The sequence below is a fragment of the Molothrus aeneus genome, chromosome 18 (assembly GCF_037042795.1).
Source record: "Molothrus aeneus isolate 106 chromosome 18, BPBGC_Maene_1.0, whole genome shotgun sequence".
NCBI lineage: Eukaryota > Metazoa > Chordata > Aves > Passeriformes > Icteridae > Molothrus > Molothrus aeneus.
Genome location: NC_089663.1, coordinates 10555019 through 10575982, shown reverse-complemented (window position 1 = coordinate 10575982; position 20964 = coordinate 10555019). Strand labels below are relative to the sequence as shown.

At 44.5% G+C, this 20964-nt stretch overlaps 1 protein-coding gene across 3 annotated transcripts; it reads left to right on the top strand.

Moving 5' to 3' along the window:
* The first annotated feature begins 59 nt into the window (after nucleotides 1-59).
* MAPKAPK5 (MAPK activated protein kinase 5) lies at nucleotides 60-20736 on the top strand. Of its 3 annotated transcripts, none has more exons than XM_066562222.1 (14): nucleotides 60-160; nucleotides 3949-4022; nucleotides 4947-5022; nucleotides 6048-6145; nucleotides 7101-7209; nucleotides 8951-9040; nucleotides 9700-9795; nucleotides 10802-10882; nucleotides 12827-13014; nucleotides 14893-15013; nucleotides 15582-15712; nucleotides 16280-16395; nucleotides 16696-16800; nucleotides 17721-20736. In XM_066562222.1, the coding sequence occupies exons 1-14, from the start codon at nucleotides 125-127 to the stop codon at nucleotides 17813-17815; spliced, it is 1416 nt and encodes a 471-aa protein (XP_066418319.1). In that variant the 5' UTR covers nucleotides 60-124; the 3' UTR covers nucleotides 17816-20736. The 3 variants fall into 3 exon arrangements, with proteins under 3 accessions (XP_066418319.1, XP_066418318.1, XP_066418321.1); XM_066562221.1 differs by having other exon boundaries at nucleotides 16280-16401; XM_066562224.1 differs by lacking the exon at nucleotides 60-160 and adding an exon at nucleotides 2521-2589 and having other exon boundaries at nucleotides 16280-16401.
* Nucleotides 20737-20964: the final 228 nt, after the last annotated feature.

Below are 20964 nucleotides of genomic sequence, written 5' to 3'. Positions count from 1 at the left end.
CCTCCCCGCGCCGCACCCGCGGCCCGCCCGGCCGGGCATGAGGCGGAGCGGCGGCGGCACAAAGGCTCCAGCGGGGCTGCGCCTTGCCTGAGGCGGCGCCGGGCCCGCCGCGCCCCGCGGGGCGATGTCGCACGATCACGACATGGACAGGACGATCAAGGTTGGCGGGGGACGCCGCCGGCGGGGCGGATTTTGGGGCGGTTCGTCCCGGGGGGTTTGCTCGGGATCCCGCGAACCGAGGAGCTGAAGTTTGTGCTGTTTGTGTTTTAGCGAGCAGAGGAATTGGTGCTCGCTGGCCGCGAGTTGTGGTGTTTGCTCATTAATTAATGCTGCTGGTTAATGAGGCTCTCATTATCCATGGTAATTAGTGCCGCGCTCGCTCCTGCCCTTCCATCGGGGCTCGGGGTTGGTCCCCATCTGTCCCTGCTGCAATTCCCCTTTACCCGGTGCAGCTGATCCCAACTCAGATATGAAGTTTTTTAGGGTTTTTATTTTCTTCCTTATTCTGCGGGTTCTGTCCAATGTCCGCATGGCCCAGAAGTTCCTCATTCCTTTTGTCCAAATCCTTCTTTCCCAGCTTTGTTCACCTTTCCCGGATTAATGTCCACAAACCACAAAATTATCTGAGTTAAATTGATCAGAAGTTTCTGTGAGCTTCTCCTGAAACCCCCAAATTCCTCTGATCCACTGGGATTTCTGCCCCTTCCTTCTAAATCCTGTATAAATTAAACTTGTATAATTTAATACTTTTATAATCTTTAGTACTTTAATAACTACTGATCATTTTCTACTTTATGCTGATTTTATTTTGCTTTTCAAATCCTTGGTTTAGCTCAGGTTTGGTTGTTCTGGGGTTCAGGGTCTGGAATTTAGGGCAGGATTTATTTCCAGATTTGGGGATTGAGAGAGGTTGGAGGAACAGGAGCTGGAATTCCCCAGGATGGGATTTTTCTCTGGTTGCATCCAGTTTGTCCCAGCAGCGTCCTGCACTCCTCCCAGTCACCCTGGGACTCCCAAAACTTCAATTTCCAACTGTTTCCCATCAATATCTGTAAGAAATAGGTTTTTAAATGTTTTTAAAACATGATGGAAGGTTTACACAGTCTGCATCTGTATGCAAACCTTGAAATTACAAATGCTGGCTTAGAAATGCCATGGAACAGGACAGGCATTGTTGAGAAATAGAAATTAATTTCAGGACAGAAATTCAGAAATAAATTTAAGGACAGCCTTGCAAAAAAACCCTAAATACTTTAGAGAAATAGAACTATGAAAGATGCATTATATTAGGACCCATGAGGTCCTAATTACTAAAATAACTAAAATTACTAAAATAACAAATTACTCCACAGGGGTAATTTTAGATTATTGGGTTTTTTTGAGGCATTTACAGCATGGAGTGGTAAAAGCTGATAGGCAAAGAAATGCTTATAATGTATTGTAATTAAAACATTAAAAATTAAATTAGAAATAATTGGCTTCTGATTGTGATGGTGAGAATTGTAACACCTGAATTGTCTCACCCTTCACCTGAGACTGAAAATGGAATAAATGTTTATAAACCCCTCTCAGTTGCCCCATCTCTGGGTCAGAAAAGGGACGAATCCCACAAATTGGTGTTTTGTGTGAGGGAAAAAGGCTTTTTTTGGGGTGTGCTGGTCAAAAAAAAACCCCTTAATCCCACAAATCTCCAGTGGGATCATGGAATCCGTGGGGTTGGAAAAGCTCTGAGCAGGGCTGGGCTGGGAGAGGGACCCAGGCTGGGAGAGCTCTGGGAATTCTGCTTCTCCTTTTGGAATTCTGCTTTTCCCCTGGAAATTCTGCTTTTCCTTTTGGAATTCTGCTTCTCCTTTGGGAATTCTGCTTTTTCCCCTGAGAATTCTGCTTTTCCTTTTTGGAATTCTGCTTTTCCTTTTGGGAATTCTGCTTTTTCCCCTGAGAATTCTGCTTTTCCTTTTGGGAATTCTGCTTTTCCTCTTGAGAATTCTGTTTCTACTCTGGGAATTCTGCTTTTCCTTTTGGAATTCTTTTCCCCTGGCAATTCTCCTTTCCCAGGCCCTGGGCATCCCAGCCTGCTGGGGTAGTTCCCAAATTCTTGGCTCAGCCTTGGTGAGAGGGAATTTTGCTCCTGGGGAGATCCCAGCTCCACGTGGAGTTGTGAAACTCTGCTGGAATTCTGGATATTTCACATCATGATCCCCTTTTTCCCCACTGAAAATTCAGGTTATTAATCAGAAGTTTCAGGTTCCTGGAATTTTGGATATTCCCAGGAATTCCATACCAGTGAAATCCAGCTGAACCACTTGGATGGTTTTAAACACATTGGTGCTTTTAAAGCATTTTCAGCTGTTTAGGATCAAAATCCTGGAATTTTTCAGGTTGGAAAAGAGTGAACATTTCCCTGGCAATGCTGGGAATTCCTGGTGCTAAGGCTGGAGCTGCCATTCCTGAGCTGGGAGGTGGAAGTGGCTCCTAAATCCTGGATTTGGTGTCATTTGTGGTTCTTGACCGTGAATTACTCATTTCACCTCTGAGTTATAAAGCTGCTTTGGGATCAAGGTTGGGATCCAAATTTAAAAATTGCAGGAGGTAAAATCGTTGCTTTTTTTCTTTAAAACAATGGCAAATACACAGAATAGGAAATAGATATTAAATGCTCATTAATGCCCTCCTAAAATTGTGTTTTCACCCCACCCCTGCTGTTTTCAGCCCTCTGCAGCTGAACAGCAGAAAAATTAAATCAGCTTTTCCCTAACAAGGGAAATTCTTCCTCACAAGTGAAATTTATCTGAGTTCAATTGGTCAGAAGTTTCTTTGAGCGCCACAAATTTCTGTGACCCACTGAGATTTCTGCCCCTTCCTTCCAAACCCTCTAAAAACCTTCAGGGGTGGCTTCTGCCATGAATTTCCAGTGGATTTGGGAATTGTTTTTTCCTTGTGCTGCCGTTGCAGCAGCTCCTTGTGCTGTGATTTATCCTGAGCACAGGCAGGAATTTAATAAAGGAACAAAGGCCCAGCTCAGGGCATCAATCAAAGCTCTGAGCTGGGTTTAAAGCTGGGTTTAAAGGCTGCCTTGGGATGTGGTTAAGCCTGAGAGCACCCAAGTGTGGCCTAACAAAACCCAGCCATGTTTGTGTGGGTTTGGACAAAAGGAGCCTGGCTCATGAGCAGAAAAATCTACAATTAAATCAAGCAGGGTTTAATTTACACTGTGATGGTTCCAGTGGTTTGAAACCTGCAATTTTCTGTTTTCTGTGATCAAAAAATGCATTTTAATGCTGAAATGGGCTCCTTGTTTCATTGAGATTGATCATTTCTGGGTAGGAAGTTGGAACTGAGTCAGGGAGAGATGCCCCTGGTACACTTTGGGTATTAAAAGCACAAAATCCCATTTACTGCTCTCAATAACCCTGTTTGGAAATTCCAGCTGCACAGAAACAAAAATTTTAACAATTTTAATCAGCTAAATGATGATGTGAGCATTTATATTTATATTTATTTTCATATTTGTATTTCTAATTATATAATGGTATATTTATTTTTATATTTGCATTCGTGTTCAATGGTATATTTATATTTATGCATAATGGTATATTTATATTTGATTTTCTATGTTTATCTTATATTTATATTCATCTTTATAGCTATATTTATATTCCATTTTATATGTTCGTTTTATATTTATATTTATATTTATGGTTACATTTATATTTATATTTATATTTATAAAATATAAATTTAAATATAATTTATATTTATAATAATATAATAATTTATGTTTAAAATTAAATATTTTCCTCAGAAAAGCAAACTCCCCAGCAGGCATTTTTACACTCAGATCTGCTGAGTTGTTTTTAGGTTTTTTTTTTTCTGGGAAAAGCTGTAATAATTTTATTTATTATGTATTTATTGACTGTGTTTTCCCTCCTGCTGCTCCTTCCTGAACAGGAAACTTCCATTTTAGAGGAATACAACATAAACTGGACTCAGAAGCTGGGAGCTGGGATCAGTGGGCCTGTTAGGTAAGGGAACACCCCAGGATTGTCCCTGCCCTGTGGAGGAGTCTGTGAGTATTTTACTAAAAAACCTGATGGGATACATGGAAAACCCAAACCAACAAACGCCTGTGCCCCATGTGGGTCATGCAGGAGGGGTTTTGTCTTTTTTTTGGGGGGGGGAATTTGGGGAGGAAAATTTCTCCTCCCTTCTCTGTGCTGGTGTGTTCCCCCAGCCAGGCAGGAGCAGGAGCTGGTTTGGAATAACGACACCAGAAATTCCTGCTGAGCCCCCTGCCCTGCCCCTTCCCTGCTTTCCCTGTTGTTTTTCCAGCTTTTCCTCTGCATTTGCATCCCAGCCCTGCTGCTCGTGGATTTTTAACCCCTGGTTGATTTCTGGGAAGGAAAACACTTTTCCAACAAAGCCCTTCCCTTCAGAAAATGGGAATTTGGGCTGGAAAACCCCTGTGTGCTGTTCTGGGTGCTCCCTTTGTCTTTCCCATCATTTTTCTTCCTGTCTGGGTTCTCCTCATCCTTTTTGGGTTGTTTCATTAAAACACTCATTTTAAACACATTCGTGTTTAAAATTTTGTGCTTTGTTCTTTTGGCTGCCTCTTCAAACGTGGGCCCTCTCCTCAATTGTTAAAGGAGGGGGAAAAAAGAGAAAAAACATCACCCAAAATGAGGATTTCCTTCCCAAACCACTTTATCTATCCCAAATATTTCATTTATTCCAGAATCACTGGGGGGTCTTCAGGTGTGCTTTGGGTTATTTTCATCCAAAATCTCTCTTGGGGCTGAATTTAGGGTGAGAGCTGGGATGTATCCCAGACTTGGGGCCTTCCTGGGAATTCCCATGGGGAGAACAAGCTCAGAGCTACAAATCAATTACTTCAGGTGTCTCTTTTGCATCTCCTTGCTGACTGAATGATTTTGTTGCTGTAATACCAGAGTCTGCATGAAAAAATCCTCCCAAGAACGCTTTGCACTGAAAATCCTCCTCGATCGTCCAAAAGCTCGAAATGAGGTACAGTTCCTGCTTTTCTCTCCAAAAAAAAACTTAAATTTTTGAAGCTTTGGGGATGTTTTAAGCATAAAAATCCCACCACCAAACCCCCATTTGCTGGCTGTGCATCCAGAGATTTATTTCTAATGAACTGAGCTGTGTTTTCAAGCTGTTCTTCTCCCTGTAATGGAACAGAACCAGTTTGAGAGGGAATTTTGTTGCCACATGCCACTGCTCCAAGAATGCTTCGAGTTGTTCTGGAAATGGATTTTTTTTTCCATGTGCCAGGACCTAAAGCAGCTCCTGACACAGGTTGGGAATTCCTGAGGTGTCAGACTGGTCAGCCTGTGGAATGATGGGCACTCCTCCAAGCTGTGGGGAATTTAAAGAAGGGTTAATTGTCCTTGAGGCTGAAGCAACTTCCATTTCTTGTCACTGAGCAAATTGTCCTTTAAAATTCCCATTAAAATCATCTGTGTCCAAAAAGCACCAAGACTTGGCTTGATTGAACAGCCCAGGGAGCTTTAAAGTGGGGGAAATTCCTGAATGTTGGGACAGGAGGTCCCAGTTCCTTCCCAGCTGGAGCCTCCCTGCAACCCCAAACCCACAGCCTGGCTCAGCAAGGGACACATTTGATGGGATTTGTGCTGGGAGAGGCAAAAAGGGACAGCTCCGAGCTGGGGTTACCCTCCAGACACACTTCAGGTTCTGGTTCCAAGCATGGAGGGGTTGGAGGTTCTGAGCAAGGCTTTAATTCAGATGTTCCAGCTGTTGGGAGTGCTTAGCCACGAATGGAATGATGGAATTTTGGGGTTTATTCATTCCAGATGATGGAGTTTTGGGGTTTATTCATTCATTTTCACTTCCATTGGAGTGCTACATTGCTCCTTTAAAGCTGGTTCTGTCCAAATTCCTGTAAAACACTCCCAAGATCGAGCTTTTCCCAGAGCTCTGTGTGGGATCCCACAACCTGCCCCAAATTTGGGGTGTTTTTAGCCTCAGTGCCTGTCCCTGAGTGCAGTAACAGCTCTTCCCTTCTCTTCAAGGTACGTCTGCACATGATGTGTGCAACACATCCCAATATTGTTCAAATAATTGAAGTTTATGCTAACAGTGTGCAGTTCCCACATGAATCCAGCCCCAGGTAAGGTTACTTAGGGGGATTCATTCCCACAGCTTCTTTTCCATGTTTAGCCCAAGGTATAGTGGAGTTTGCTTTGCTTTGCTTTGGTTTTAATCACAAAATTATTATTTCAAGGGGGTCCCAGGTGTAATAATAATCCTGCAGACCAAGCAGCTCTTGTTTTTTTTTTTTCCCTGACTTTTGTGTATTTAAATTATTTTGCCTCCTTTATTCCCTGTGTTGAATGCATCTCCATTTTTTTAGGTTTTCCATTGATTCAGTCTGCATTGTGTGAAAGAGTTGTTTCTAAAAATATGAAATTCAGCCCTGAAAACTCTCAATGCATTGTCCTGCTTAAAATGAACACAGGAAAACATGGAGCAGAGTGATTTTTTTTTTTTTGTGTGTGTGTATGCATTATTATATTTGGATAAAAATATTGTCTTCTGATAGGATCTTAGTGGAGAAAATCATCAGAGCTGGGAGAATGAAAGAGCTGAGACCTGCCTTAGGCTCTGGTGTAGCTGATTTTGCTGTGTGGTGGGAACTGGGAGTTAATTCCTAGAGGATCTGGCAGCCCTGATCTCCACCTTCCTATTTTTTATCCTTCATATTGATGGCAGTAAAAAGCTGTAAATGAAAATAATGGGGGATCCAGACTCAAAACCATCCCTGTGCTGTGTAATCCTCGAGGGCAGAGTGTCCACATGGCTTCCAGCTCCATCCAGGCTGGAGCTGGATGTATTCACGTCCAGTTTGTTCCAGCTGGATGTAGGAGCCCATCAGGAGGAGCAAACTGGAGATTTCCTGGGAGCCAGAAAAATCACGAGGATTTTAAACTCGGACAGCACCAAAATAGCCCCAAAAGCAGCACAGAGAAAGCAGTGTTTGTGTGAAATATGCATTCTTAGCTTAGCAATTCTGTTCTTTTGGATGATTTTTTTTTAATGTAACAACATGAAATGCTTTTGAACAGGGCTCGGCTCCTAATTGTAATGGAGATGATGGAAGGGGGAGAGCTCTTCCACAGAATCAGCCAGCACCGGCACTTTACTGAGAAGCAAGCGAGCCAAGTAACAAAGCAGGCAAGTCACCCCCTGTCCCAGCAAATCCATCATGCTCTGGCTAAAGTAGGGACAATTCCCGGGGCTGGAAGGGTGGGGAAAAAGGATGAATTCAAAGATTCCTCAGTTCTGATCCGATGATCATTGCCTGCTTTGTTATAAGTGACAATGCCCAAGCTTTACTAGGAATAAAGGATTCAAGGTGTGGGCTTTGTTCTCTGGGTCTGCTGTGCTTAACGTTGCTTTTCCACACCTGCTCTAGAGAAGACTCCCGAGAGAATTTTGTCATTCTTCTTGTCCTAAAAGTGTTGCCTCCAGCAGGAACTCCTGAGCTCTGGAACCTCCGTGACCCCCTTGGCGTTTCTCTCCTCTGGGCCAGGGGTTTTCAGGCTGGGTTCTGGGCTTGGGCTGTGGAATTCCTGGAAGATCCCAAGGAAGGAATGTGTCTGTTTGTTCTGGTGTTGTGTCTGTTTGTTCCTTCACCCTTTCTCTCCCAGCTGACTCCTGAATGATTTTATAACCTCCATGGTGGTTTCTGCAGGGGGTTTTGGTGTCCATCAGGTTTTTTGTTGCTGGTGGGACTCTCAGAAGGATCTCTGTGGAATTCAGTGCTGGGATCCCCAGTTCCCCTCAGCTGGAGAGAGAATATTTGAACCTGGGGCAAAAAATTTGTGTTACTTTTGTGCTTTGACTTGTTTCTAATGAAATGCTAATCGTGCTGGTACTTTTTGGTCTCATCCAACAAAGAAATGAGGTGGAAGTACAGAATTATTCTTTTTGTTTGACATCCTTTAGGCTGTTTGATTTCTTTGACACGATGGGGAAAACTTGTAAAACTTTACCAGAAATCAAGACTTTGGTTTGAATTCTGTGTGTACACTTGGGTTATTCATGTCTCAAGTAACTCTTTGCTTTAATGTTCATAGAAATGAAGTTTGAAATGTGAAATTATTTTCTAAGGTGGTTCTTCATCCTTGTCTTGTACCCAGGAATGGTTAAAGCTTTTCACAGCACTGCCTCATTTTCTCTGGGAACGTGTTTGTATTCATTGCTGAGCTGAGTTAGCAGTGAAGTTCTCTTGTGACAGTAATTTGGAGGTTTTTAAGGACTCTAAACTTGGGTAGGATCCTACAGAATGCAGCAGGGATACTTCCAAATAAGGGTTGTGAGGCTGTGCCTCGCTTCTGTCTCAGGAATGCTGTTTAAATATTTATACTTGGCTTTTCTTGAAATGAATTGCACTTGGAAATGTGCAGTCCCTGGAGCTTTTCCTGCCTGGACTGCAGGTTCCCAAAGCATCCTTGAAACAATCCAGGAATGCATTTCTGTGGGGTATCCACAGAATGACTGAAGTGCAGGCAGTGCCCATCCAAAATGAAAGAATAAAAGTGCCTGAGTGTTGGATCTGCAGATTCCCTGGAATCCTGACCTCCCTGCTGGGCAGGGGCAGCACCCTGGAACCCTGGCACAGCAGGGAAGGGGCACTGGCACCTCCTGCTTCACTTTGGGGGGCTCTCAATGCCTTGAGTTCCCAGACTGAGGAGGTTGGGACGCCCAGGCCAGCCTGGCTTTTGTTTCCTGAGGGATTCATGTCCCAGCTGTCACCTCGGTGCAGCAGGGTCAGGCTTGTCCTGAAGGAGAGCTCCACTTGGGTGGAGTTAAAATATTTGGGGTTGGAAATGTCCTTTGTAAAGCTGCAGTAAATGTCCAGGCTGCAGGAGGAGGTCAGTGATTGTAGCTGATTTATTGTGCCCTTTTCCAGATAGCTTTGGCTTTGCAGCATTGCCACTCACTAAACATTGCACACAGAGACCTCAAGCCTGAGAATCTCCTCTTCAAGGATAACTCTCTGGTAAGATGAACATTTGCAATTCTTTTGCTGCTGAATTCTGGTGAAGTGTGGCTCAAGGGTGACTCTCAGAGTAGTGGTAAAATGACATTAATGTTTTGGTGACAAAATTGAAATTGAAAATTCAATTGAAAAAAAAAATGGAAATGAATTTTCAGTTGAAAATTTCAGTTGAATTCAATTAAATTGCAAATTGAATCACCTGGATGGACTTGGTGCTTTCCCATCCCCTGATCTCCTTGCAGGGCAGTGAGTCCCTGCTGCTGCTGCTGTAAAATAGGAGTCAGGTTCTGCACCTGAGCTCAGGGTCCAGCTCTGCCCCCTCATCAGGATGTTCTGAGCCTCTGCCTAGAGGTGCTCTGATAGATCCAAACAATTCTTTGTGTCTCCTGCTCACCACCAGCCTGGATATGCAGTGACCCCCCCTCCAAGGGGCTCAGTGCCTTCCCAGTCCCTGAGGGGGCTGTTCCTGGCCCAGAGCACCCAGAAGAGCAAAACCCCTGCTTTGAAAGGTCAGTTTGGGACCTTTCAGCTGCCTGGTGGAGTGTGAGGGTACAAATACAATGCTTGGAAAAGGTGAGATGAGGACAGGGGGAGAATTCTGTGTTAGAAAAGCTGGTTTAATGAGATTTGTCTAATAAAGCCTCTTCTCCTTGTTTTAGGATGCACCTGTTAAATTGTGTGACTTTGGGTTTGCCAAAGTAGACCAAGGTGACTTGATGACACCCCAGTTCACTCCCTATTATGTAGCACCTCAGGTAACAACCAGTTCCTGCTCTGGCCTAAAGGGGGATCATTTATTGCCTCAGCCTCCATATCCACATTATTTTAACCCCCTTTTCTGTCCTGGAAGGGCTCTGAGTGCAGGAACCTTGCAGGAATCCCTCCACCCTGAGCTGGAGTGCCACAGGGATTTGTTGATAAAGCAAATTTCCCAGACTCTACTCAGCCCTGATGGTGATAATTGGCCTTTAGCTGAATTAAAGCAGCTGCTTTGGAGAAATCCTTGCCTTGCCATCCTCCTTCCAGCTCAAGCTCATTCAGGATTCCATTAAAAAGAAGAAAAAGGTTCTGAAAAGGTTGCTCACAAAGGGCAGGGGCAGAGGGTTGGTACCTGGGCACCTGGGCCTGGCCCCTGTGTCATTAAACACAATCTGTAATTACATACAGGCTGCTCTTTGTAGTGCTGCTTTGCCCCTCTCCTGTCCTTTGTGTTGGATCCTGGAGGAAATGAAGAGCAGCTGCAGATGGAGATTTAATTGCAGTGCTGGGCTGCTGCCTTTAATCACTGGGAAGGGCAATTCAGAGATCAGAGCATGCCCTGAAAATTCATCAAATTCCTTCCCAGCTGGAGCCTGCTGGGGCTCCCTGCAACCCCAGCCCACAGCCTGGCTCAGCAAGGGACACATTTGATGGGATTTGTGCTGGGAGAGGCAAAAAGGGACAGCTCTGAGCTGGGGTTACCCTCCAGACACACTTCAGGTTCTGGTTCCAAGCATGGAGGGGTGGGAGGTTCTGAGCAAGGCTTTAATTCAGGCAGAACTGGAGATTTCAGTGCCCTGAAATATTATATATTTTAGTATTTCCCTCATGTAGAAAGCTTCAGACTTTCTTAAGGAGAAAAACTGGACCTTGGTAGTGTTCAGTAGCTGAAATAAGTTTCTTGAATGGAAAATCATCAGGAATCTTTGGCATAGGCTTTGCTGGTTGTGTTGCCTGTCCATGAAATGGATTTTTCTTTGTTTTTATTTCCCCTCTCACCAGGTATTGGAGGCACAAAGAAGACATCAGAAAGAAAAGTCTGGTATTATCCCCACCTCTCCAACCCCTTACACTTACAACAAGGTGAGCTGGGAAACATCTTTCAAAGTCTTCCCCACCCCACTGGTGCTTCTGATAGAGCAAAAAATAAAATGCACACTTAGTGCAAACCTAATTAATGATCCTCTAACAAAGGAGGGATAAATACACAAATGCTGTTAAGGAGCACTAAATATGAACAAGATTTTGGGGAGAGTAGAAGGAGTCTGCTGGAGCGAGGCCATGAGGGAAGTTCCTTTCAGCTCTGTTCAAAGGGAATCTCTTTCCTGCTGCCAGAGTTTCTGGATGTGCACAGCATTCCTTGTTCAGGCAGCTGTGCCAGGAACTGCCCTGTACCTGAATCTTCTTGAAAACAATCAAGAATTTATTGTCTAGCTGCTGGAATCGTGGCAGGAAATGTCCTGAAAGGTCCTAATCTTTTTTTGGGCATTCCAAAACGTTTTCCTGCTTATTATCATCACTGTCTCCTGCTGGCTGAGCAGTGCTTGAACCACTGAGTGTTCTGGGTGTGTCAATTTTAGTTCAGGTTTTCTGGTTTGTGATCCCAGAGTAAGGATCTGTCCTGATTCCAGCTCTAGGGATGGTTGTTTATTCCACCCCGTGCCTGAGCAGGTGTTTGATATGCAGTGTTGGCATTTAGTGGCCTCACAGAGAGAGTTAAAGCAATTATTAATTACTCTGCACCACAAATCTGCCTCCTCAGGGCTCTGACTGCCTCTCTCCATCCTGGAGAGCCAGGCTGGTGATTGTAGCAGACACTTCTGTTTCTGAACTCCTTAGAATGTGCCAGTAGTGTTTTCATATGGAGTTTCTTCTTCCCTCTCTCGTCCCTTGATTTGGGATTTCCAAGGTGGGAGGGATTTGCTTTCCATGTTCCATGTGAAGAATCGCTCTGGTGGCACTGGGTGACAGAGCTGCTGAGGGAAGGGCCTTGTCCCCGGGGGTGGTTCTGCAAAAGCAGCACCTGGCACTCACCCAGAATGGGCACCGAGAGCTTCCAGGTGCTCTGTCCTTCCATGGCAGTCCTGTCCTGTCCCTGGCTGCCCCCACAGGCAGCTCTGATTCCATTTCCCTGCTGTTCCTTTCTTGGGTGGTTGTTCTGTTTTCAGCCTCCCATTGGAAACAACCGGATTCTTTTATGGGATTGGGGGTAGGACTGAGGATTGGGGGTAGGATTGAGGATTGGGGGTAGGATTGAGGATTGGGGGTAGGACTGAGGATTGGGGGTAGGATTCAGGTATCCTGAGAGATGCAATAAGGCTCTCACACCTCTGCAGCCCCGGCTGTTCCAGACAATTCCCAAGCCCCTGGAATTTGTTCAGCTCGGAGCTGCCTTGTCACAGCAGCCAGATTTATCCACAGAGCAATAAACTGTGCTGGTGTTCACAGGGGTCCCAGGAAGAGGGAAGAAATGAGGATTTGACTCCATGTTTCAGAAGGCTGATTTATTATTTTATGGTATATTAGAACTATACTAAAAGAATAGAAGAAAGGATTTTATCGAAAGGCAAAGAAAGGAATGGCAGTAAAATCTTGTGACTCTCAGACAGTCTGAGCCAGCTGGGCTGTGATTGGCCATTAATTAGAAACAACCACATGAGCCCAATCCCAGATGCACCTGTTGCATTGCACAGCAGCAGATAACCATTGTTCACATTTTGTTCCTGAGGCCTCTCAGCTTCTCAGGAGGAAAAAATCCTAAGGAAAGGATTTTCCATAAAATGTGTCTGTGACAATAAACCTCTCACGCCTCTGCAGCTCTGGCTGTCCCAGACAATTCCCAAGCCCCTGGAAGTCGTTCAGCTTGGAGCTGCCTTGTCACAGCAGCCAGATTTATCCAGGAAGGTGGATCTGGAGGAGGAGCTGAGCTGCTTCAGTTCCTTTAGGGAATCACACAGAACTTTTATGAGAACTCCCCCAGTATTTGCTGCAAACTGCTCCCCAGAGTGACCCTTTCCTTGCTTGCAGAGCTGTGACCTGTGGTCCCTGGGGGTGATTATCTACGTGATGCTGTGTGGGTACCCCCCCTTCTACTCCAAGCACCACAGCCGGACGATTCCCAAGGACATGAGGAAAAAGATCATGACAGGAAGCTTCGAGTTCCCAGAGGAGGAGTGGAGCCAGATCTCAGAAATGGCAAAAGACATTGTCAGAAAGTGAGTCCTTGGAGGGAAGGAACTCTGCTGTTGCTCTGTGCTTGTGTTAAGGAATTGGAATGGTTCCATGTTAAGGAAGTGGAAAAGCACCTGGAAGTGCCTTATCCCAGCACTGGGGATTGTCTGCAGCTCATCCAGCTGACAAATTCTCTGTTACATTCAGCATAACCAAGTCTAGGAAATGTTTTTTTTTTTTCCCTGTACAAGTGTTTAATGTTGATGTCTCTTTTGTTGGGGTGAATTGTGTATTGAGTCTTCAAGGGGAGTGGGAGCACTGAAGGGTTTCAGGATAACACAGCTGGCACGGATTTCCTGGGATAACATTTGAATTCCTGTGAAAATCAAGTGCCTTTAATGGGATGTGGTAAATCTGTCCCCTAAAGCCCTGTGTACATCATACAGAACCTAAAAAGAATCAGGCAGGAGGATGGAGAGGGAGATTAAGATCTGTCATGAGGTGCCAGACTCAGATAAGGTTTTGCATGGATGTTTTATTCCAAATGCTAATGGAGTCTGTTTTCCATGCAGGGCACATCCCTCAGCTGGGAGTGTTTCAAAGACTTGGTCTGTTTGGGAGCAAGAATGTGGCACTGATTAGGGCTTGACCTCACTTATTTTTGAAAAAGTAACAGGGACTTACTGCCTTTGCATCACCAGAGAGAGGAGCTGAGGGAATAAAAGCAATATAAATAGGAAAAAAAAATCACTTGGGGAAGTAATTTAAAAGTGTCACTGGCTCCTGAGATGCACTGTAAATTCTCCAAGGATTCACATTGTTTGGAGAGGGTGCTGAGCCCTTTTTAGAGCTGTGCAGGGGAACCCCCAACCTTTCATTAAATTAACTTTCCTTTATACCAAAGTTAGCTCTTTATTCTCACACAGAAACTCCACAGGCAAAAGGTTTCATTGTCTTTCAAAATTCCCATGGAAGTCAGCTCTGAGGATGTTGTCACATAGATCCAGGCTGATTTCTGACCTCAGGCTTGATGAGGGCTTGATAATGGCTTAGGATCTGGGAAATGCATGGCAAAGGAATGCACGTGGCTGCTATCAAACTTGAGCTTAACCTGCTTGGCAGCAAGTGGGATTGCTGCTCTCCCCCGTGGTGCTGCTGACATTTTGGACAAGTTATTTCCACTTTCTTGGTACATTAAACAATTGTGCTCTGCAGCCAAGAAGCTGATCTGGAGTTGTCTGGGGAAGTGTGACAGGCTCATGGAGTCATTCCCATTTTCATTCAGACTTTGGGATGACTTGTCAGCACTCTGGGGGAAATCTTGCTTTTTTATTTAGTTGTGCTCATTGTGAGAACACAAATTGATCTGTAAATCCTCTTTTTAGGGTTTCATGCTAGAAAAAAAAAATTAATGGAGTTTTCAGCAATCTTGGAATAAAGTTGCTTTTTATTTTGAGGGGCTGGAACCAAAGTGTTCATCACTTGAGGACTTTGCAGGGGGGAGAACAGCTGAGGAGTGGCACGGTGGGAGCAGTGAATGCTGCAGAGTTTGCATGCCCAGAGTCCTTGGGATGAGTGTAACCTGTTCTGGGCGTGAGCTCTGGGAGTGCCTTTCCAGAAAGTGCCAGCCTGGATCATTTCCAGCTCCTCTGGAGGTGAATTCCCACCTGGGAGCAGCAGCTGTGGAACTCAGCAGCACAGGGGCACCCCCGGAATGCCTTTAGCACCCTCCTTTGCCCCGACTGCCCTGGATGAGCTGTGACAGCACTAAACCACAGCAAGCTCAGGGAGCTGGCACAGATTTTGGGCTCATTTTGGGGCAGTCTGAGCTCTTGGCAAAGCTGGTTTTTTAGCCTTGAAAATGCTTGAATGCTCTGTAAATCTCCACAGCCCTTCTTAGGGATTTATTCTTTCCTCCCCAGGCTGCTGAAGGTCAAACCTGAGGAACGTCTGACCATTGAGGGGGTGTTGGACCATCCCTGGCTCAATTCTACAGAAGCTCTGGACAACATCCTGCCCTCTGCCCAGCTGATGATGGACAAGGTGTGAGCAGCAGTTATTTGGTCAGGAATGTTGCACAGGAGCAGGAGAGCTCTGGGATGGGTGAAGGGCTGTTTTTTGATGTGGGGTTATGCAGATAAGGAGCTTCTCTTCTGCTTAAGGAGAGCCTGAGATCATAGGGAGAAAATGGAAACAGAAATGAAAATGGGAATAAAATGTGAAATTTGGGCTTGAAGGAGATGCTCCCAGATGGTGATAACAAGCAGCCATGTGCTGATGGTGGAATGCAGAGCCTGAGGGATCTTCCATAGGTCTTCCCTCTTTTTGCCATGTTTTATGAGGTCATACAGCAATGACCTCACTAATTAAACAAATAGTCCTTGTTTCCTTTAATTTCTGCTCAAAGAGGATTTCAGTCAATCTAGTGAACATGAGAAGGAGATGATCCTTTGTCCTGTTTCCCCCAGGGATATTTTGTCACTGATTTTAGTTCCAACCAATACCTTGCTTCACGCAAACCTGATTTTTCTTGCACATCTCCAAAATAAATCAAATTTTGGTGCCTCTTTTTTTTCGCCCACGGCAAACACTGTCCCCATTGTCTTTCCAGGCCATGGTGGCAGGGATCCAACAGGCTCATGCAGAACAACTTGCAAACATGAGAATCCAGGACCTCAAAGTGAGCCTGAAACCCCTTCACTCCGTGAACAACCCGATCCTGCGCAAGCGGAAACTCCTGGGGTAACTCCAGAGCTGGGCTTGGAAGGACAACCTGGAGCCAGCTGGGAATGGCTTTGGGAATGGCACAGGCTCACTTGTGATGGTTTAACACACTTGTGGTGTTGCTCAGACAAGTAGCAGTGGCACAGTGTGGGTTTTCTGCCAAGATGTGCCAGTGAGGGCAGGAAGGAGGTTGGATGCTGTTCCTGCATTGAGCAGATTCCTGTTGGGATGATGGGTCACATGTAAGATAAGACAAACTGGGAGAAAAAATTCTTAAGATATTTTTTTCTCATCCTGACATTTATTTAGTGAAGAAGTCAGGTAATCTCTCTGTCTCTCTCTTTCTTTGTTGGAATTAATCTAAAAAATAGACTCCTACATTTTAGGATCACCCTTATTTGAAGTAATTTAAAAGAATATTCCTTTTTCTCCATACTTAAAATGATCAAGAATTATAATTAATGCTGAACCTGTCTCCCAGTTTCCCAGAGAGGGAAGGAGCTGTGTTAGACTGCAGCAGTTACACAACAAGTAATGAGCTTGAGCTCGTTAAATTCTAATTATTTCCCCCTTGTTCTTGTGCAGCACCAAGCCAAAGGATGGTGTTTACATCCATGACCCTGAGAATGGAAGCAATGATTCCAACGTGGCTCTGGAGAAGCTGAGAGATGTGATTGCTCAGTGCATTCTACCACAGGCTGGTAAAGGTTGCCACTTTTAAGAACCTTTTATTCCTAAATGTGCAAGACCCCACCTTTGGGTCTGTCTGTGTCAGTGGTGAGGAAGGAAGGGAAGTCCTGAGCAGCCTCTGAGCTGGGATTTGGGTTCATGTGGAATTTTAGTGACATGCAGAGCTGTTAAAAGGACTTTTAAACAGGAATATTTGGTTTGAAGGCCATTTCCTGGTTTGTGTGGGGTCAGCAGGAATAACTGCCCCGTTTGCTGAGCCCTGAGTGAGGCACGAGGCCAAACCTCCTGTGTCCCTCTGTTGTCCCAACCAGGAGAGAATGAAGATGAGAAGTTGAATGAAGTGATGCAGGAGGCCTGGAAATACAACAGGGAGTGCAAATTGCTGCGAGACACCCTGCAGAGCTTCAGCTGGAACGGTGAGAACCCCTGCTCTCCCCCAGGGAATGTGGGAAAGGGGAAGCACACACCCCCTGCTATGGAAATAACCCCCAGTGTATTGGATTTGGGCTGATTTAGGTTTTGACACTGTTTTATCCCTTCTGCCGCAACTGATGTTCCCAAAATGGGGGTGAAAAAGTTGCTCTGAAATTTTTATTTGAGGCTCAGGGTTGAGTTTCCTGAAGCACCGGGAATGTAACAGCACAAATGGATCATGATAGAAAGGGGGAACTTTAAACTGCCAGAGGGCAGGGATAGATGGGATATGTGCAAAAAAACCTTCCCTGTGAGGGTGGGGAGGCCCTGGACAGGTTGCCCAGAGAAGCTGTGGCTGCCCCATCCCTGGAAGTGTCCAAGGAGGGGTGGGACAGGGCTTGGAGCAACCTGGGATAGTGGAAGATGTCCCTGCCCAGATGACCTTTAGGGTCCTTTCCAACCATCCCACGATTCTGTGATCCTTTTAGGAACCTCTCCAGCTGTGCTGAGCTGCTTTCCATCCAGCTCTTTATTCCCTCTTTCTGCTGGAGGCTGCTCCTCCCTGTCAGCTCAGTTTGGGAAGCAGAATGAAAGCAGGACAGGCACCTTGGAATGCTCAGGTGGCTCCTGGCCAGAGGAGGCTGCAGAGGGCTCAGCCCCAGGAGCAGGTGCTGGTGGATGGAAGGGACCAGGAGCCTCAGCCAGCTTCTCAAGGGCTTGGTCCTGCTTCCTCCTGGTCTGTTTGCTTGGCTTTCATTGAGATCTTTAATTGCTCCATTTTTCCATGGTCTGCGAGTTCTTTTGGATCCTCTGCTGCTGTTGCCCTGAGTTTGTGGGAAGCATTGTTTAATTCCAGCTGGGATTGCTTTCCACCTTGTGCCCAGCTCCAGCTGATTCCCTGTTTTTATTTTTCCCCTTCCAGGCAGAGGATTCACAGACAAAGTGGATCGACTAAAACTGGCAGAAATTGTCAAACAAGTGATTGAAGAGCAGACAAATTCCCACGACTCTCAATAGCTGGAGCTTCTTAATCTTATTTTTTTTACCATTTAAGATTTATTCTTTAACTGTAAAAAGTATTTTTATGTAAATTAATAAATCATAATTATTTCATTAAATTTCCATACTGCTTGAAAATGCTGTATAGTTGTAGATACAAAAAAAAAATCATTGGTACTGTAATATTTTTTTAAAACTCAGTTCCTTGAGGTATATATGATCACTTATGTACTGTTAATCATGACCCCCACAAATGGGGTGGATTTTATTGTTAAAAACCATTCTTTTTCTTAATAACCAGTTGCAGAAGCTGCCTTTCACCTGCCACATCCAGCCCCTGCAGTGACTGTATGCGAAGGAGAGCCACAGTTTCTCAAGCCCCTGCTCAGTGAGTACTTGAAGCAAGTGCTGTGAAATGCAAATTCACAGCTCCCCTTGGCACCTAAATTCCAGGTCTTTAGGTAGAGAGAACTCAATTAAATTAAATCAATTAAATACCTTCAGTTTGGCTTGGTGCCTGGCCCAGGCACCTGAGGCCATGTGCTTGCTGAAATTTTCAGTTCTGAGCAGTGACTCTCTTTTTTTGTCATCTTCCCCATCTCCCTCAGACCTTCTTTAAGGCTTAACCTCCTCTCTTTCTTTCTCCTCATCTTCCTCAGAGCGTTTTTAAGGCTGAATCAGCCATTCAGCACAAAACTCTTCTTTTTCTCACCTTGTCCAACAGCAGAACAGAAGAATGTTCAAGTCTTTATGCACAAATTCTTTTAATTTCCATGGTGGGATCTTCTATGGACCGAGACCAGCCTGGGCTTTGTTTGTTTGGGATATTCCCATTCTTTCCTTCCTAGAAGATCCAAGGCTTGGGTTCTGACTTGTCCTCTTGTTTGGCAGAGCTGTTCCCAGGCAGGCTCCCAGTGCTCTGGGGAACTCCTGGGATTTCTCTGGAGCCCAAATTCTCATCTCTGATGCCTTCGAGCTCCTTCTTGGGGGAGCCACAACTGCAGGGCTGCTCCCTGCTCCCCAGGGCAGGTTCTTACTCTAGTCTGGAACATTGGCTCCAAAAGCTGCTTTTTTAAATCCTGATAAAGCAAACCAATGGCAAGAATCTGTACATAGTTCTAGTTTTCTACCTTTTCTGCTTCTCTTTCTTTCAAAGATCAGGCGGAGGCTTTTTATAGAGCTATTTTGGTACCAAATCCGTGCAGACACCGGCTGAGTGTGGTCTGCAGACTGAAGTGCCAACCCAGGGCCCTCAGTGACCACTCCTGAACGTTGTTGTCTTTCACAGCTCATCCATTTTTGGGTTTACATTGACAAACCTGAGCCATCAATCTCCCAATTCTCTCCTACAAAAGTCCAGCCTTGTTCTTTTTTTTTTTTTTTTTTTGTCTCTTTTTCTATACCAAAATTTCCTTGCAGCTTTAGCTGGATGGCAAAGCAGTGTCTGACTCTTTCTATACAATTTTCTAAACAGTGACTTCTTGTTTTTTCTACATGAAGGAGATGCTTTGTTTCCTGTTCTCTGTCAGCTTTCCTTAATCCTGTGGACAGTTTTCCAATGCCTGATTTGTTGCAGGGTAAGAACAGTCCCTGCTTATCCATCCTCTGATGGGAGCAGGGAGTGTCTGTGTGAGCTGGAATTGTACCTCTGACACTACCTGGAATATTTGTGCACTGACCTGTTGATGAAAACTGAAGAGAATTGGCAAAAATTGAGATGTTTTGTCACTTTTTTGGCTTTACCATCAAGCCCTGTTATGTGCATTTCTGTCCTTGCTGTAATTCTAGGTCATGTCTTGAAATGGTTTCATTTTGAACTTGAAATCCATGTTTTTCTGGGGAATTGAAACTTTCAAGTGTGGCAGATAGAGATGGAAGCAAAGAAATCACCTTTGTTTGAATGGCAGAGCAGAAAATCCCCTCCAAAAGCACTTTTTGACTCTGCCCTCCCAGCAGGAAAATCCTCAGGCAGTTTTTTGGGAGTCAGAATTTGTTGGAAGTGCAGTCAGGGGGGAAGGTGGGATCTGATGTGTGTTAGAGGATTCCTCCTTTTCTTCATCCCTTAAGTGCTGCTGATCCTGAGGTGGGAACATTTGTACAAATTTCCAAGGGCTTTTGCCACAAGGAGCTGCTTTTGATGGATTTAATCTACTTTTTCTTGTCTGTGATAAATAAGAAGGGCCTGATTTGAAGCAGAGGGAGGAGGGACAGATTAAGAAAACACAATTTGAAGACTCAAGGTCAAATGGTTTTGTTTCTATGAGAAAGTTGATTTTTTTACTCTTGGAAAAATTCTGTTTTGCATTTCAAAGCTCAATAACTTTAATGGATTCATTTATGTGTTTGAAAGTAGCATTTGACTTTCTCCTTCCTGTGTTTAGTTTATTTTTCAGTTGAAGCAAGTGCAAAACACCTTGTCTTGATTCTCTGAGGCTTGACTTGGTAATAAATCTACTGATCCTTTATAGCAGACTGTGAATAATGTAAATATGTCGAGCTGGAAGTGTGGGATCAAAGAAGAATTTCTTTGTACAAACACTAAAATATGTGGGAAAGCTCTGGAGGTTGTTGGGTTTTGGGTTTTTTTAGAATTTTATTTAAGTGAAGAAAAATGTCTGAAATCATTTGACCTTTTCAAAATTTTCCGTATAACTGGCTTCTCCTGTGATTTGATTATTTGAAGCTTTTCTATATATATTAAAATTAGGAGAACCTGATTAGTGAAAGAGATTTTGATTGGAAATAGCAACATGTCAAACTTTTGCTGTCATTACTTCTGGATTTTCTTTTGGAAACTCGAGTCTGTCCCCATGTTTAACTCCTGTGTGTTAAAATGTTCTCATTTCTCCTCTCAGTGTTCCCTGTTAGTTCCTTTTGGATCAGTATTACATTGTAAATATTACCCATCCTGTATATAAATGATTTTACTAAACTCAAAAGTTCCTGGCTGGTTTTGTTTGGTTCCCAAATCCCTGCAGGAGAGAAGGAAGGAGCAGCAGGATTCTGCTTTTCCCTGGAAGTGCCCAGAAGGTGTGAGTGCAGCACTTGGGGCTGTGGTTAGTGGTGAGCACAGTGGTGCTGGGTTCATTTCTGCACTTGGTGATCTTAGAGGGCTTTTCCAGCCTTAGAGATTCCATGATTCCATTATTCTGCCACGCTCAGCCCCC

Coding starts and splice junctions, on each gene's coding strand:
- MAPKAPK5 (XM_066562221.1), top strand. CDS start 125: ATGTCGCACGATCACGACATGGACAGGACGATCAAG. Junction 5,023..6,047: donor GTCCAAAAGCTCGAAATGAG/GTACAGTTCCTG, acceptor CTTCTCTTCAAG/GTACGTCTGCACATGATGTG. Junction 13,015..14,892: donor GCAAAAGACATTGTCAGAAA/GTGAGTCCTTGG, acceptor TTTCCTCCCCAG/GCTGCTGAAGGTCAAACCTG.